Here is a 16,743-nt window from a genome sequence, read left to right as displayed (position 1 = left end):
AGGCAGGGACGCAAACCCTGATGGTCCCGGGGTCCCGCACAGACCAGTGTGTCTCCTTTTCCTAGGACCTCTTGGAGTGGCAGCAGGTGCTGGAAGTCGGCGCCAACTCCGTTCGCCTGGTGGCTATGGCCTCTGCCCAGCCCTGGCTCCTGCACTCAGTGCAGCTGAAAGGGAAAGAAGACACCGACACACAAAGAGAGGACCCCCAGGCCAGGCCCTTGGAGGGGACTTCCAGCGAGGACCACCCTGCCGAGAGGCAGGCACTGCCTTCTCAGGGCTCCCAGAGCAGCAAGAGGCGCGGCAGCTGGGCCAGCACCGACCTGGCCAGTCCAAGCGGGGAGACCAGCTCTGAGTGTGCCCAGAGGCCCCCAGCAAAAAGGCCCACGCTCCAGGACGTGCGCTTGGGCGCCAGCCCAAGAGCAGAGGACGGGGTGGAAACCCCGGCACCTGCTCTTCCTGTAGCCCTTAAAGACATGGGTGTGGGGGATGCCATCCAAGGAGCATCGGAAGCCACACAGCAGGACCATGACAGTGTCAGGGCACCCAGCTCTCCTAGCCAAGAGCAGCTGAGCTCTCAGCCTCAGCTTCCAGAGGGCTCGGAAGACACCAGAGGTACAGAACCTTGTCCCCACCACCCCATCCCCCGCCTGTCCATTCTCTGTGCCTGGGCCCGACTGTCCTGTGAGACTGGGAACCTGCTGCTGTTGGCAAAAGGGACCTTGACTTCAGCTTTGCACAGCCTCAACCTGGAGGGAAAGAGATTGCCTTTTTACATGTAGTGTTTCGCCTAGAGGGCCGGGACCTTTTGGCTCCTGAGTAGGTCTGTGAATAGCAGTGTAGAGGCACCGGAGGAGGTTCTAGAAGCAGTATTTTCTTAGGCAGCCAAGAGAAGGGAGCAGTGGCAGAATGGGAGGGGCTCGCCACTCTCTAGGATTGGCACCGAGTGAAGCCTGCGGTTTCCCTATCCTGTGTGTCCTTGTCGTGCCACAGCAGTGGCCTCTGCAGGCGCCGTCTCGAGGTGCTTTGTTTGGGGGGGCTCTTTTATGCCTAGGGGTTTTACACACACAGCTCTGTGGTCGGGACTCTTGAAGGAAGATGGGGGGCTCACTCACCTCCCCTGGCATGGGGGTCCTCAGGGCCCTGGGAACGAGCCCCCACGTGTGCACACCATGGTCCATTCCAGTGTTGTTCTGGGTGTGTAGGCTTCAGCCCCCACAGCCGCCACTCCGAGGACGCAGGCTCCATGAGGAATGGGATTGTGTCCCTTTGTGCACAGCTTTGTCCCCATAGCCCAGGAGTACTTGTTGAATGAATGGCAGGGGAAGAGATGGGCTCCCACCTGCTCAGGCCACTCATGTCCTTTCCCCCTTTCATCAGGTTTGGCGGAGGGTTCTGTGACCAGCAGCCTTCCGCAGGCAGCGCGGGAAAGGTGAGTACGTGACTGACAGTCAGGAGTCCTGGGCCAGGGGCAGGGGGCAGAGCAGCTTGTCCTCGGGCTCCTGGGCAGGAGACCAGTAGTGATGGTCCTGTGAAGCCTTTCACAGAGATACAAATGGGGCAGTCTGCCCGGCACTGTGCTTCTCGGCCGGGGGCACATGGACATGTGTGGTACTATTTGGTTGTCCCTTTCACTGGGGGACAAGGTAAGTGCTCCTAGCATGCAGGGGCTGGGCTTGTCTCCAGCAGTGGGTTTCACAGAAGCCTTTCCGGCCAGGGGCGCCTCCCACATGTATGTGCATTGCCCTCAGCTCTATAGAACCCATGTGCTCTTGGCTCCCAAGAGCTCAGATTCAGTCCACCCAGGCCCAGTCAGTGGTCAAAGTCAAATGTGCAGCTAGTCCAGGGCCCGCCCCAAACCTGGGCCCTGTGTGGCAGTCCAGTCCCTGGCTTAGTGTTCAGCAGAAACCTTCCTTCTAAGGAAAGTGTCTTGGTTACGACCGAGTCTGAGCAGGTTCCCACATTGTTTCTTTCCTCAGCTGGTGCTTGTGGGCCCAGGGGTTGGGGCCCTTCCTGTCCAGGTGGGTGGGGGTGCAGAACAGAAGGTGGGCCGGACCCCAGGCTTCCCTGAGCCTCAGTCCCATCTGTGGAGTGGGGGCTGCGTGCGAGCGAGCTGTCTCCCCCTGCTGAGCCTGACACCCATCCGCCGGCCCTGCAGGGACTGTGAGAGCATCTGCTTCATCAGCCGCCCGTGGCGCATCGTGGATGGCCACCTGAACACACCGGTGTGCAAGGGCATGATGGAGGCGCTGCTGTACCACATCATGGCCCGGCCCGGCGTGCCCGAGAGCGGCCTGCTGCAGCACTACCAGGGCGTCCTGCAGCCCGTCGTCGTGCTCGAGCTGCTCCAGGTGCGCGGCGCGGGGCGCCTTCTTCCTGGCCCTGGGCCGGGTCTCCGAGGGGTGGGGCGGTGGGTGCGCTGGGTGAGTTCCCGAGGTGCAGCCACTACACACAGGCGCCACCCACAGGGGGCAGCAGACGCAGGGATAGGCCCCCAGCCTCCTGACAGAGCCAGGCCCCTCAGAAGCGCCTTCTGCTCCGGGCGCTTCCCCTTATTCTGTGCTCCACCTCCGTTCTCAGCCCTGCGCAGAGGCCCACTGCACTGCCCTCCAAGGCAGCTCTGCCGGTGACAGTGCCATGCCTGTTCTCCGTGCTTCAGGGGCCCTTTGTCCTTGAGCCCTGCTTGCGTGCAGCTCTGCTGCAGTCCCAGCCCCACCTGCGCTCCTGCCCGGGCTGGCCCTCCCAGCGGCCTTCACCGGCCCCTTGCTGCTGTCAGGCCTTAACACCAGCATCCCTGGGGTCTTATCTCTGCCACTTGGTCCAGAGCAAGGGTCACAAGCTCACAGACCCAAGGGCAGGCTGGTAAGTGAGTGGCAAGTATGTGGCAGGGAGAGCTGGAGACGTGGCCTCAGCCTCCTGAGAGCATATGTGTCCTGGTGGGGCCCAGTGGCCACCCTGCCGCCCACAGCCCCATGTGCCCAGGGATTCCCACTCCTCAACATAAGCTGGAAACAGAAATTTCCTGAACTTCAAGGCATGTATAGGCCAAACAAAACCCCATCTGGAAGCAGTTCTGGCCCATGGGAATGCTGGCCACACTTCTCTCTCTTGGCCTGGGCTTTTGTCTGAACCCTCCTGGTAAATCCCTATTTGTCACTCAAGGCCAAGTTCAGGTGTCCCTGTTGTGGGAAGCAGCAGGCAGGGTCCATAACGGCACCTATCAACCCGTGTGTCTGGTGTCTCCAGGGCCTGGAATTCCTTGGCTGCATTAAGAAGCGCTTTCTGAGGAAGCCCACGGCCGTCTCGCTCTTCTCCAAGCCCACGGTGGGAGAGGCAGAAGTGCTCTCCAGCCCAAGTGAGGGTTCCATGGCGTTCTACGAGCCCACGCTGGACTGCACCCTCCGGCTGGGCTGCGTGTTCCCGCATGAGGTCAACTGGAACAAGTGGGTCCACTTATGAGGCACGTGTGGCCATCGAGACCCTCCCCTCCACCCTGCTGGCTCCTGAGGAGGGAGCAGGCTCTGCTGGGGCAGGGCCTCCTGCCCGCACTTACAGCCGCGTGCCCATTCACGGTGGGGGCTGTGCCGAGCCCCAGCCTAGAACTCCAGGAAGAGGGCCACTTGCCCGCCCGCTCCTTTGCCCTGACTGGCCTAGGAACCCTGGAGTTGTAGGGGAGCAGCGCTCTTCCTCTTGTGCCAGGACCGTGGCCCATGCTACAGGCATGTTGCCACTCCCAGTGAGCTGCCTGCCGTTCTCTGTGGAGCCTGGGTGGTGTGATTTTGAGGGGCCTGGGCAAGCCTTTCTCCATGGGCTCCTGAGGAGTGGCTGCCATTTGGGAATAGTGCTGCCTGTCCAAGCCCCAAGCCTGAGACTTGTCAATTGTTGGCCAGTGGGGGTCAGAAGCTCTAGGCTGTGGGGTTCACCCTGTCCGTGCACACCTCATGTTCCAGATCCCTTCACCATGCGACTCTTCTGGTCCCCAGAAAGCCCAAGTGCCCCTGCACAGCGGGGCCTTGTGGGGATATACCACAGAATGGAGGCTGTGTGCCCTGCCGCCAGGATCCCCTGGGCAGGCAGGACGTCTGACCCCTGGGGCTGGGGCTGAGCCACTGGAGAGGGGCCTAAAGGCCCTTTTTTAGCCTGGCCAGCCCGTGGCAGGCCTCCAGCCTGTGGAGCACACCCTCTCCTGCTGGCCAGAAACCAGGAGTCCCTGTAGATTTGGGGTTTGTTTTGTTTTCAGCCTCTTTCCTCATTAAAAAAAAGAAAGAAAGACAAATCCCCTGGCATGTGTTTGTTTATTTTTCAATGAAAATGAAATAAAATGCATTTAGTTATATGTTTTCTAAAGAGTGTGGTCCCCAGGAGATTCCTTCTCTTCAGCTGTGGAACAGCTAGGAATGCATGTTCCCAGTAAGATCAAAGGACAAGGGAGAAGCGGGGGCTGAGCACAGGTACCCACCTGCCTCTGCCCTTCCTCCTCCTCAGCAGGGCCCATGCCTGTTGCTTGACAGAGAAGCTCATGCAGGTGTGTTAGGCAGAGCCCAGCCCAGAGCCAGGTGACAGAGGTTGCTGGTATGTGGCATGAAATTGGTTTTACTTTTTTCTTTAAAGATCTGGCAACACAGTGTTTAGGTCAGAAGTAGAGGCATGGCCCCCTCTCCAACCCTGGTCCCCACTGCCCCACCCCTGGGGACCAGCAGAAGCTTCTGCTCCTACAAAACCAGCCCATCTGGGCGCGTCTGACCTGCAGTGCCTGACCTGGCCCAGCCTGAGGCCCCATGCTTCTGTCTTCTCTACAAGGAACATGGTCACTGGTTACTCTGGGCCGGACTCCGAGACCAGGGACAGGAAGATGGGGCCTGGAATCTTGAGAGTGAATTCCAGCCAGGACCTGGCCAGGTCTTAGCATTATTTTTTTTCTTTTTCATTTTTACTGAAGTATAAAAAGATAGTGCTTGGGGTAATTTTTTGTTTTCTTTTTGAGGTCAAGTAGAATAATGGATGTGATGTGCTTTATAAACAGAAAATACTTTACAAATGTTTATTATTTGGGAATGTGTCCTATAATGGAAGGAAGGTAGGTTTGGGAATTTTATTTATTTATTTTTAGAGAGGGGTAAGGGATGGAGAAAGGGAGAAATATCAATGTGCAAGAGAAACATCAATCAGTTGCCTCTCACAGGCCCCCAACTGGGGATCTGGCCTGCCACCCGGGCATGTGCCCTGACTGGGAATGGAACCAGTGACCTTTTGTTTCACAGGTGACACACAGCCCACTGAGCCACAGCAGCCAGGGTGCAAATCTTGATACTCACTCCCGGGAAACTTCATTTTCTCATAGACTGTCTCCCTCACAAGAAGGCCAGGTGACTACCAAGTGCAAGCACGTAGGAGGGCAGCAACACTTATTGCCCTTCCTGTGTCCCCTAAATGAGGGACACTTTGGGCATGTGTTGGGGAGATGGGACATAGGGATAAGGGTGCAGTTCCCCAGTGGAGCAGTGGGGCTTTACTGGGACCACCAATGCACATTCCCACAGCCGCCTGCCATGCAGGGACAGCCTGAGCCCGCCCTCCTTCCGTCCATACACCGCCCCCTGCCCCGTCTGTCTATCCATCTCCCCCTCCCACCCACCCACCCAGCTCTGTACAAAGTGCTCCAGGAGCCACGGTGCAGACCAGCAGCTGTGAGCTCAGATGCCTTCACGGTTGAGACAGGTGACCCAAGTGAGAGGAATGGGCTCTGGGTTAAGTATATGGACCTTGGAACACGAAAATGTGCACGCCTGGAGTGTGGAGGAGTTCACATTTAGGAGACAGCTCCTGGCAGAGGCAAGCAGAGCGGGGAGGGGCCACCTTGAGCAACACCTCACCAAGTGGTCACCAGCACATAGCAGCCGCAACCCAGCATCCGTTTCCTTCTGGTTCACCTTAGTCTCCAGACTAGCTCCATGTGTAAGGGTGAGCTCAGTAAAAGCTTACCTGGGGAGTATATGATTTGTCCATAAAAGCAACGAAAAAGTAATTACATATTCTGAGCACCTGAAATGTGCCAGACAGGTTTTGGCACTGATCTCAAACAGTAAGACATGCATAAAATGTATGTCCAATCAGTGCTCCCATTTCATATATGCGGAAACTGAAGCACCAGAGGTAAAATAATTTCTGCCACGTTGGAAGTTAGTAGGTGGATCTGCTGGCTCTCCAGCTCAGGCTGTCCTAACTCAAAGCCCCCTCCTTGACACCACTTTCCAGGGACTGGGCTTGCTTTGGGGTGGGGAGCCGGCATTATGCTGGGAGACCTCCTAGAGAGCAGAATGCAAGCTTTCTTCTCTGGGGCCATCAGTTTTTAAAAGAAAACCTTCAAGTTTGTTGCCACTGGGGATGAGGAAAGACCCTCAGCTTCCCCATAGGAAGCAGTGGGGAAGGGTCTCTTGCTCCATTTACAGACTTACAGGGAGACCCCAGCTTTCATCTTCATGTCCCATACCGTGGCACTTCCAGGCCCAGGCAGGCAGATGGTTCCCTCCTGGGCTCAATCCCCTCCCTCCTCTCAGCACACTGCTTTTTCAGTCACTACGCTGCCATTGATTTGTTTACTCATTCATTCAATATTTTTGAGTACCTGCTATGTGCCAGGCACTATTCTAGACTCTGAAACATAGCAAGGAATAAAAGACAAAATCCCTGTGCTAGTGGGACAGGGAGTAAATATGATAAGTAAGTGAAGAGTGTTGTAAGTATTGTGGAGAAAAACTAAAACTAGGTAAGTGGGGTGCTGCAGCTTTGAGTAAGGGACCCAGTGTAGGTCCCACTGAGAAGGTGACATGTGAGCAAAGACTTGACTCCTCTCGTTTCCCTCATTGTTGAGAACTTAGACTTCTTGCTCCTTTACTCTTGGTGTAATGAACGGGCTCCCAGGACGGGCAATGTATGTGCTCACTCTTCCATCTTCCACGGGAAGGCCTTGTCTTGGTTCTGATGGTGCATCTGGGGCAAGTGTAATTGGGATGCACCCTGAAGGACTGAGCACATGGTGCCAGCAGCCAGGCCAGGCAAGCAGCCTCCCTGCACAGGAGTAGGGAAGAAGCTTTCCCTCCAACAGGAGGTGGGCAAAAGGAGCCCACCACGTGGAGTGAGGACTCCTGGTGACTAGCAAGTCACTGCCCCTCTTGGCCTCCTTCCACCAAGGGTAAAAAGAAGGGCCAAGTCTGATTTGCACCTTCTCCCTCATCCCCAGAGTAGGTTGTCCAGGACAGCCCGATGGCATCCCAGGCTGAGACTCCCAGTAACTTGATGGGGAATGTTTGGGAAGCTGGATTTCTTGACTTCTTCAAATCCTGGCAGAGGCCCATGTCAGGCTCAGAGCATGCTGGATGGAAACTCTTGAAAACAGTCTGGGGAAGAGGTTGGAGAAGGACTGGGACCTTCCATACTCGTCTACCTCAAAGTCTAGGGGGCTGTAGTTCCAGGCATGGCTGGATCCAGGAGCTCAAAAGATGTTACCATTGTCTCCGTCTCCCAACTCTGCTTTCCTAGGTGCTGGGAGAGCTGTTCTCCTCTGGTGCACTGCAGAAGCTCCAGGTTTCATCAGCCCAACAGCCAAGCAATCCCAGTAGAAAGAGTGCATGGACCAGCTGGGTCACGTGTCTTTCCCTGGCCGTGGGGGTTGGAAGGCTCTGTTGGCCTGGCCTGAGTCAGGTAGCCACTCCCACAGCTGGAGGCAGCCACCACCAGAAGGAGCCACACAGGAAGAAGCAACAGCCACCCACATGTGTATGCTAAGAGTTTCTTACCTCTTGACCTGGGTCCCTACGAGCAAAGCAAGGTGAGGAAGAGGTGTACTTGGCACCAGGAGACCAGAGCTCGACTTCTGACTCAGAGCGTTAATTCGATGACCTCAGGGAGGTCACTGGCCCATTTTGCGCCTTCATTTGTCCACAGCTCTCCCTGCCCCGGGTGGAAAAGGGCTGGGCCAGGGGCAGAAGGTGGCACCTTTGCAAGGGGCGTTACTACCAGTCCTCCTGCCTATTAAAGGCAGGTCATTAGCAAATCTGGCCTGGACTTTAAGTGACAAAGAACCACCTTCCCCACCTCCATGTGCTCAGGGCTTGGTCACACCTCTAGGCCCTTGCGCAGGCTCTTCCATGTGCCTGAATAACTGGTGCACCTAATGATTTCCATTCACTTTTCAATGTCCAACAAATGCCACATCTTCCCTGCAGCCCCCTCCTGATGCCCCTCCTGGCTCCTTCAGTGGTGTCCCAGGGCCAGCACCTACCAACTAGGACAGGCAGTGGTGCACACCTCTTCCCAAGGGCATGTTCAGAGTCATTAAGTTGGCACTTGAAATTGGCCTTGGCGAAAGTATTTATACCATGGAAATAACCAAACACTACCAGTCGGGCTTTCCTGAGTGCCTAATGTGTACCAGACTGAGGACAGGGCAGTAAACAAAATGAAGTTTTTGCCCTCATGGAGCTTCTGTGTTATCTAGCGTCTTTGTCTCTAGCATCTGTTCATCTCCATCCATCCATCAAACTGTTCTTCCTTCAAGCTTCTGCCATCTGTCTATCTATCCACTTATCCGTCCATCCACCCTCCAACGCACCTGCTGGGCCCGCCATCATCCATCTGCCTGTCTCCTACAAACGCATCCTCCCAGGTGGTCCAGCTCTTGTCTTCGTTTTGCACCCTGTTTATGAGCTGGGCCTCTTCAAAGATGCAGCCAGTCAAGAGCTATGTCTGGCCCAGGCCAGAGGCTCCGCGGGACCCTGAGCCAGGCGTCAATCAGTCTCCCAGGAGCTCCCCTCACCCTCCGCCAGCATGCAGTCCTGCATGTGGAGAGCTGAGCTCCTGTCCTCGGGACCATGTGGCCCAGGTGGCTCCTGGAACCTGTTGCCCCCAACAGGGTGTAAAAACCACAGCACACCTTGGCTAAAGTGTGTCCAAGGTGATGGCGGGTTGGGGAGGGCTGTTCACACATGCAGGGGCTATAGTTTCACATTTGTGCTGCCATCTGAGCTGCATACAACCTAATTCAAGTTAACAGTCCCACTAGTAGAACTTCCCACACCAAGGGCTCATGTGTTCCCTCAGTGACTTTTCCCAACCACCCAATTTTACAGATGAGTCACAGAGAAGCTTTCAGCTGGACCAACCTCTAGCTCAGACTCACCCAAAAGGAGAGATGAGCCACAGCTGTCTCCTTCAAACATCTCCCAGCAGCCTGGCCTCCGGGGAGGAGGACAGGTGGGGTCCCAGACCGGGCTGGGGGTTTCCCTCAAGCGCCCTGGAAGCAAACTCCCCGCCACCTTCACCCAGCTTGGTGGTCATGAAAAGCCACCACTAAAGGTCAATACCTTTAGGGGGAAAACAATCTATTTTCTTTCTTTTTAAAGTGGGTTGTATGCAATATGTAGCATTTATATCTACTTCTTGTGCAAAACTGATGTTTAATAAGGTGCCATCAAAACATCGCTAAGAACTATTTCCTTGGCTTCCTTTTTTTTTTTTTTCCTGTTGCTTTTAGAGAGAGAGAAAAACGTCAATATCAGAGTGAGAAGCCTCAATTGGTTACTTTCCTTGTGCACTTGGACAGGGGATCATACATGTCCTAGACAGGGGATCGAACCCACAACCTAGGCATGTGCCCTAATTGGGAATTGAGCACTCAACCCTTTGGTTATGTGATGATGCTCCAACCCCGAGCCACACCAGCCAGGGCTTTCCTCGGCTTCTTAATTCACATTTCAACAGACTCTGACAAATCATCAATAAGAACTTGACTTCCCCCTAATTCCCCAAGATTAGTAAATAAGATGTCAGAGGAGCAAGAGTGCTGTGTCATTACTGCCAATTCCTGTCTGCCCCTGCCCGCACCCTGAATGCCACTGGCGGTCACAGGGGCCTTGTGCTCCCTAACCTGTACCCAAAGCCCAGCCCGTACTGTGCTCAATAAATATTTCTTGGGTGCACAAAATGGGCAGAAGGAGACAGAAAAAAAAAAAAGTGGTTGGTGGGAGGTTGTCTTAAGACACTAGGCTGACTGATTTGAAGCCCGGAAACACCCCTGAGGGGCCCTCTGCAGGGTGGGGACGGCCCACAGGCCCGGCTGTGGCTGCTTTCTCGCCCCCGCCCACCTTCAGCACAAGCCTTGTCCCACCGCGGAAGGAAGGAAGCTGACGTTTATTGAGGGTCTGCCCTGGGTAGCACACTAGGTGGGCAACTTCACTGACTTCTCCGCCAGCTCAGAGGTGCCGTCCGCACTGTCCCGACAGGAAATCCCAGCCCAGAGGAGAGAAGCAGCTCGTCGGGTGGCACGTAGGCACACAGCTCACACTGTCCCCCCCAGAGCTCCCCACCCATGACAGGGGATAGGAACAGGATGGACTGCTTTCGGCTCCTGGAGGGCAGGGTTTGGTGTCTGTCGCAGGCAGCGTCCTGGCCCCAGGAAGCCCTGTGGGCAGCGCTGGACCAGACTCTCAGCCTGTGACCCGGGGGCCACCCCTGTGCCTGGCAGGGAGGGAGACGGTCACCGTGTGCACACAGGCGTGCATGCTGTTCACACACGTAGACACACAAGTGTGCTCCTGAGCCGTACACGCACCTGATAAACTCCAGGCTCAGGGCCCCATCGAGGAGACCAGGGCTGCAGGCTTCTGCACGCCACAGCCCAGGTGGCCAGGTCTCCACGCTCCTCCCAGGGGCACAGCCAGCTCTGAACAGCCGGTCAGCCTCGCTAGCTGACCTGGGGCCCGGAGCCCGCAGGCGGAGGGGCCATGACCACCCACTGCCGGACGTAGCTCCTGGGGGGCGCCTCGTCGCTGGAGCTGGTAAAGTCGCACTCCACCGGGCTGCCACAGTCAGAGTCCGCAAAGCCACTGTCGAATGTGTCCATGTCCAGGCCAGCGGAAGGTGACCCTGACTCGCTGTCCGATACCCCTCGGGATAGCCCACCACCCCAAGGTGGCCGTGGCACCCAACTGGCCTCATTTTCAAAAGGCAGCTTAAGTTTGTCGAAGAGGCTGCCCAGGGGGCTCCCAGGCCTGGCAGGGCCACCGGCTGCAACACAGCCACAAGACAGGACTGTGGCCTCTGTGGACAAGAGCGGGTCCTCGGCGTCCGGGCCAGGCTCCAGGCCTGTGTCCAGGTTCAAGGCTGGATAGCCGTCTCCCCCACAGGTACAGGGACAGGTGCATGGCTCCTCGGCACCCACCACAGTCACCGTGTCAATGGATACCAGGCCATACAGCCGGTCCCCCTCCCGACTGTAAGCTGCGCTGCCCAGGATGCCTGCGGTGGAGGCACCGGGACCCCAGGAGTCCGGGTTGGGCGCCCTGTCACTTTCCAGCAGATCCATAGGCTCTGGCAGCACCGTGGTCACCAGCCCCAGGGCTGTGCTCATCGAAGGGCAGCAGCTGTATGTCTCCAGCGTCGAGAGCACCTCTGGGCTCCAGGGGCCCAGCTGCAGGCTAGAGGCAGTGAAGGGTGTGCCCACCCATTTCTGTGAGAGAGAACAGGAAGGGAGAGTCATGATGGGATGGGGGCCAGGTGGGGTATAAACTCAGACTATAGGTGGCTCGCTGGCCTGTGGGCCGTATGCGCGCAGGGGCCGGAAATCCCTAGTTAGTGGCATGGGGTGGGGGTGGGGGTGGGGGGGTCTGAGGTCTGAGTGATAGAGCCCCCACCTGGTCCCCTGTTTTATTTCCTCCAGACATTTCTTAAAGCCCAGCATTCTCTTGTTTGTGTCCTGCTCCAGTGGACACTCAGCCAGGACAGAAGCCCCGGCTCTTCTGGCCACAGCTATATATCCCCAGAGGCTCACACAGTGCCCAGCACACAGTACGTGGCCAATAAATGTTTATTCACTCAACGAATGAGGAGAGTATATCAATGGCAGGTGCATGGTGGGCAAGGGCTGTGGGGTCATGATGGACTGAAGCAGCAGTCCCTAAGCATTGAGGAGATCCCCCTCTTGACACAGGGTCTCCATCCAATCAGCAGAAGAAATCCCTGAGAACAGCCATCTCCCAGATGTGAGAAAAGCTCACCTTAGAACCCTGAGGGAGCCACCAGCACTGATTTGAAGTCACTTCTCAGTGTGCGGCCTTGAGCCACTTATGCTCTGTAAAGCGGGCCTGCTGACCACACCCACGCCGCAGGGTTGTGCGGATTGCATGAGTTAATATCGGGGAGCCTCCTAGCAGAGTGCCCAGGACACAGCGAGTACTATGTGAGTGCTGGTAACACGAATATAAATCAGTTGCGATAGCTGAGCTTCTGGGAGGGTGCAGAGAAAAGAGGAGAGGGTCCATCCCATGCGGGCTGACACCCGCACTCCTCCCTGGACCCACAACAGCCACGTCTCTGATCTGAGCCTGGGTCTCTCACAGGCCCCCTGGGGGTAATGGAGTGCTCGGTGCAGCTCCAGGCAGACAGCAGAGGCTCAATCAATGCTCAGGTCCACACTTCCTGACTTCCAGTCACCACATCCTCTCTGCGGGGGGGCCCCTCCCGCTGCTGCCGCTGGTGGGTGTTTAGCCGTAAATGGGCCCAGAGAACCCGTGGGCGCTCGTGGTGGCTGCTGTGGTTGAAGCTTGGCTGGGGGTGGTGTATTTTGCAGGCAGGTCCATACCCTTCCCAGAACCTGCTCCCTCTCCACCCCCATATCGGGGGCATCTAAGGGCAGAAAGCCAATGCGTGGCCCCAGGCCCCACCCTCTCCCCAGTTGGTTCCTTGGGCTGGAAAAGGCGGTTTAATTCTGCCCCTCCAAGGACTTCTTGCACTTGGCAGATGCCGAGACCAAGGTCTGGCCCCTGGCCTGGCTGGGCCTGCAGGTTGGCGCTCCCAGAGAGGGTAAGAAGCTTCAAGGGGCTTGACACCGGGCAGGGGTTCTCACCTTGAAGTTTCCGCTGTGGCCCACATACAGGTGCTGGAAGAAGGACTCTGGGCTGGGGACCCGCACCCACACCTTCCACAGCCTGGGAGGGCAGAGATAAGGTGAGCCCCCCAGATGTCCCAGAGGCAGCCCGGCCTCCCACTCAGGTGCTCCCCAACTTGGTCCTGCAGGAGACTTAGTGTCTCCAAAGACGCACCCAGGTACTTTCTTTCCACCCTGCCTCCCAACTGCCTGCCTGCCCTGGCCCTCAGTGTCCACATTTGTAAACTGAGGGCAACAAGTGTCCCAAGGCTTGGCTGCCTATTGTGTGCTGGGCAGACGCTGCCCTCTGAGCCCCGACTTTCCCCTGTAGGAGCAGGTGGGCCAAGAACCCGTGAGTGCACCCCTTGCCCAGCACCAAGGGCGTCCTGGGAGCCATGTGCCCGCCAGCTTCTCTGCCTGCATCTCTGGACAGAGATGAACAGGGCGAGCCGGCTACCTGGTGAGGGCCGGGCACACGGCGGCTGTCATCCAGCCATGGCCAGCAGCACTCGCGGGGGCCAGGGGAGCTCATGGTTTATTCTTAATCAGCAGCACCCTTTCTCTCCATGACCATGTTCAGAGGAAGCCAATGTACACACAAATAAAAAGCAGAGATAGAGGGTGGGTTATCACACCCACCCTTCACCCCACCTGGTGACCCCTCATGCCCCTCAGGACTCAAGGCCTAAAATTCACTAGAAACAATCACGGCCAAGGCCACTGATACGAGCACAGAGTTCAAAGCCCACCTCTTATTCCATAGCCATGCAATTCGGGGCAAGTTCCTTGATGACTCTGTGCCTCAGTTTCCCAATGTGTCAAATGGAGGTCATAGCTGTGCATCAAGCTCATAGGGCTGCTGTGGGGGTTGAGCGCTCTGCACAGTGCCCAGAACATTATCACCACCACTGTCACTATCACTGTCATGATGACAGGTGTGTCCCCAGCTCTGGATGAGTCACAGAGAGGCTGTGACCCAGGTTGACCTCTCTCCCACCTCCCTGACTCCGTGGCCTCACCTCCAAGGCAGGCGGATCTTCAGACCTATGTAGACAAGGATGGGGACAGTGATGACCAGGAAGAGATACAGCAGGTCAGTGTGCAAGCCTCCCTTTATCTCTGGGAAAGAAGCAAATACTGGGTCAGATTGATCTGCCTCTACTAGAGGCCCTATGGGGTGGCTGCAGTGGGCAGTGGGTCTGGAGTGGAGTGGAAGAGGGTGGGAAGGCTACTGGTGCCTTGAAGTAAGATGGATGAAGGTTCAAATCCCGCTTCCACCATCACCCCAGGCAAGTGGCTTTATCTCAACGAGCCTCCATCTTCTTATCTGTGAAACGGGCGTACTGACGCTTACTCCTCAGAGCTATCAGGAGTACGCACCCTCTGCCAGGAGAAGCACCCAGCAGCCCATGCGGGCCTGGCAAATAGGGGCTCCAGAAATGTCAAAATGGCTACAAGTGGAGATACTCAGCTGACTGGGTACTTTCCAACCAGGCTGGCAATCTCAGGGCTCAGGACAAAGTTTGGCACAGACGAGGGTGTCCACCCCAGCTTCGCACCTACCTTCTGGCTGGGTTTGAAAGATGACTGGGTCACTCCACTCACTCCAGGTCCCCTGGAAGTAGGAGCCAGGCTGGGGTCCTGCTCGAATCTGCAGCTCATAGGTGGAGCCTTTGTGGAACTCCAGGGGAAGGAGGGAAACGCTTCTTGAATCCACCGAGATCAGCTTTCTCTCGGGACGCTGCCAGCACAAGGGAAGGATGCTCTGGGTCAGAGCCGGTCCTGCCTACAGCAGAACCCTCTCCGAGCACCCATGAAAGAGGCCAAATTTCTCCTGCAGGGTCTCCACTCAGCCCCTGAGAACCAGGCCCCTGCTGGAGCTCTGGCCACTGCAGAGCCATGGGCACTCTCGGCCTTGCCTGTGATACAAAGTTCTGTTCTGTTTCTCTCTGACTCCACAGGAGGGGACCCACCCTGCTGGGGCTGGGACTTCCAGAGCAGCAATGGCCACACCTGGCAATCTTTGGAAGCATTCTGGATAGCGGACACTTTGAGTATTCTTCAACAGTGGGTGTTCTCAAGTGTGGGCATTTGAAAGCCTTCAATTACAGGCATCTCAGCAATGGGTACCTCTGAGAGTCTTCCACTGGGGAAAGTCTAAACAATGGCATCAGCAAAGATCTCCCACTGGGGACAGTCCAACAGGCAGGTAATTCTAGAACTTCTCTAAAGAAGGGATCATTCTGGACCTCTCGACACATAAACAAAGGGCACCTCTAGAACCTTCACATTTGAAACGATGGTCCTATCTAACACTAAAGGTCTCAAATGGCCCCACTTCTGAAACTTCTTCTACTGCCACTAGACTCGAGGTGGTACCTGAGGAAGTGCCAATGCCTTCTTTTTCGGCAAGCTGATAGGGGCGGGATAGGGACAGGGAGGAAACGTTTTTATGGGGTTTCCTACCCCAGGGAGAAATGAAAAGAGGGCAGCGCCACTGAGAGAATGTAAGGGTGCGCGTTCACCCTTGGTGTGACCTTGGCTTCCATTCCTGACTGTGGACGACAAGTTCCCCCGTCTCTCAGGTGCTCCCCTCCCCAACCTGGGTGCTCTGCACTGCCCACCACCCTGCCCCCGGTTCTCTGCAGTCTCACCAGGCTCCAGGGGCCTCCCCACTTCCTGTATTGCAGCTCATACTGAAGTTTGCCCTTCAGCGCCAACGAGTCATAAATGGAGCTCCAGGAGATGTTATAATGTCCCAAGAAGGTCACAGTCACGTTGAAAGGAGGAGATGGTTTGACTTAAAGAAAAAAAGCCAGGAAGATAAAATGGGGCAAGATTTTGTAGCCACTGAGAAAGATTTGGTGGCCCATCTTTTATGTGTTTAGAGTTAGTAACCCCAAGTGATTTTGGATGAAGCACCTCCTGTCCCTGGGCCTCAGTTTATTCATCTGGAAAATGGGAAATTTAGACTAGATTTGGGTTGCAAACTAAGAGACGGGCAGGTGGTGGAAACGGGTGAAGCAGCTTTGAGGACTGAACTGTAAAAGGCCCTCCCAGGCTGACGAAGGTCCTGGTCTCGAGCCCAGCCCACAGCGGCCGGGCAGGAGTACAAACCAAGGTAGCCAGGAAGAAAAACCCTGCAAATCCAGATTATTGTGGGAAACCTCTACTGACCCAAAAACTTTCTAAGCTACCTGTTGGCCAGATCTACTGGTCCTCTATTTCTGCTTTATTTACTTTTTTAAATTTAATTAATTTATTTTTAGAGAGAGGGTAAAGGAGGGAGGAAGAGGGAGAGAAGCATCAATTGGTTGCCTCCCGCATGCCCCCAACCAGGGGGCCTGGCCAGCAACCCCAGCATGTGCCCTGAGTGGGAAATGAACCGGTGATCTTTCAGTTTGCAGGACTATGCTCAACCCATTTAGCCTCTATTTCTGCTTTAAGTGATGGTATCAATTCTTTTAGTCCCAACTTCCCTGAGAAGCCAAAAGGTGAATTAGCATGGGTGCTAACTAATGATATTACGCATAATTAATGCTATATATAGCTAATGATGCTACTTATCTGGCTAATGATGAAAGCGACCACTTCTGAGCGCCTGCAGGGCTGCTCTGCGCTGAGCAGCTGGACACCCCGCAGTGGCCCCTGAGTTTGACTGTTTTCATCTCAGAGATATCTCCTGGTAAGTGCAAGAGCAGCGGAGATCTGGACCACAACCCCACAGCCTCCCGGATGCCCGCAGGCAACAGTCAAAGCCGGCCTCCAGTTCTGCTCCATCCCAAACTTGTTCCACAGCTGGAGCAGGACACCACATGGTATGT

The 16,743-nt window shown here is 56.0% G+C and overlaps 2 protein-coding genes across 4 annotated transcripts in view; one reads left to right on the top strand and one right to left on the bottom strand.

The window, feature by feature from the left end:
- Positions 1-4,273, top strand: part of GTF3C1 (general transcription factor IIIC subunit 1) — a 74,299-nt gene extending 70,026 nt beyond the window's left edge. The window contains 4 exon segments of the mRNA XM_090277421.1: positions 66-612; positions 1,378-1,429; positions 2,156-2,348; positions 3,244-4,273. Coding sequence (XP_090133547.1) covers positions 66-612; positions 1,378-1,429; positions 2,156-2,348; positions 3,244-3,456 — 1,005 coding nt within the window. The 3' untranslated portion in view covers positions 3,457-4,273.
- A 5,934-nt stretch (positions 4,274-10,207) lies between these two features.
- The window catches only part of IL21R (interleukin 21 receptor), a 39,566-nt gene continuing 33,030 nt past the window's right edge, over positions 10,208-16,743 (bottom strand). For all 3 annotated transcript variants that reach the window (XM_090277419.1, XM_090277420.1, XM_090277418.1), the window contains 5 exons: positions 15,574-15,719; positions 14,483-14,660; positions 13,939-14,038; positions 12,899-12,980; positions 10,208-11,503 (listed from right to left, as the gene is read on the bottom strand). In XM_090277419.1, coding sequence (XP_090133545.1) covers positions 10,739-11,503; positions 12,899-12,980; positions 13,939-14,038; positions 14,483-14,660; positions 15,574-15,719 — 1,271 coding nt within the window. In that variant the 3' untranslated portion in view covers positions 10,208-10,738. The remainder of the gene's footprint in view (positions 11,504-12,898; positions 12,981-13,938; positions 14,039-14,482; positions 14,661-15,573; positions 15,720-16,743) is intronic.

Source organism: Furipterus horrens, unplaced genomic scaffold, assembly GCF_987537825.1.
Source record: "Furipterus horrens unplaced genomic scaffold, mFurHor1.1.pri manual_scaffold_5, whole genome shotgun sequence".
Lineage (NCBI taxonomy): Eukaryota > Metazoa > Chordata > Mammalia > Chiroptera > Furipteridae > Furipterus > Furipterus horrens.
Note: the sequence above shows the minus strand (reverse complement) of the source record. Positions and strands in the feature narration are given on the sequence as shown.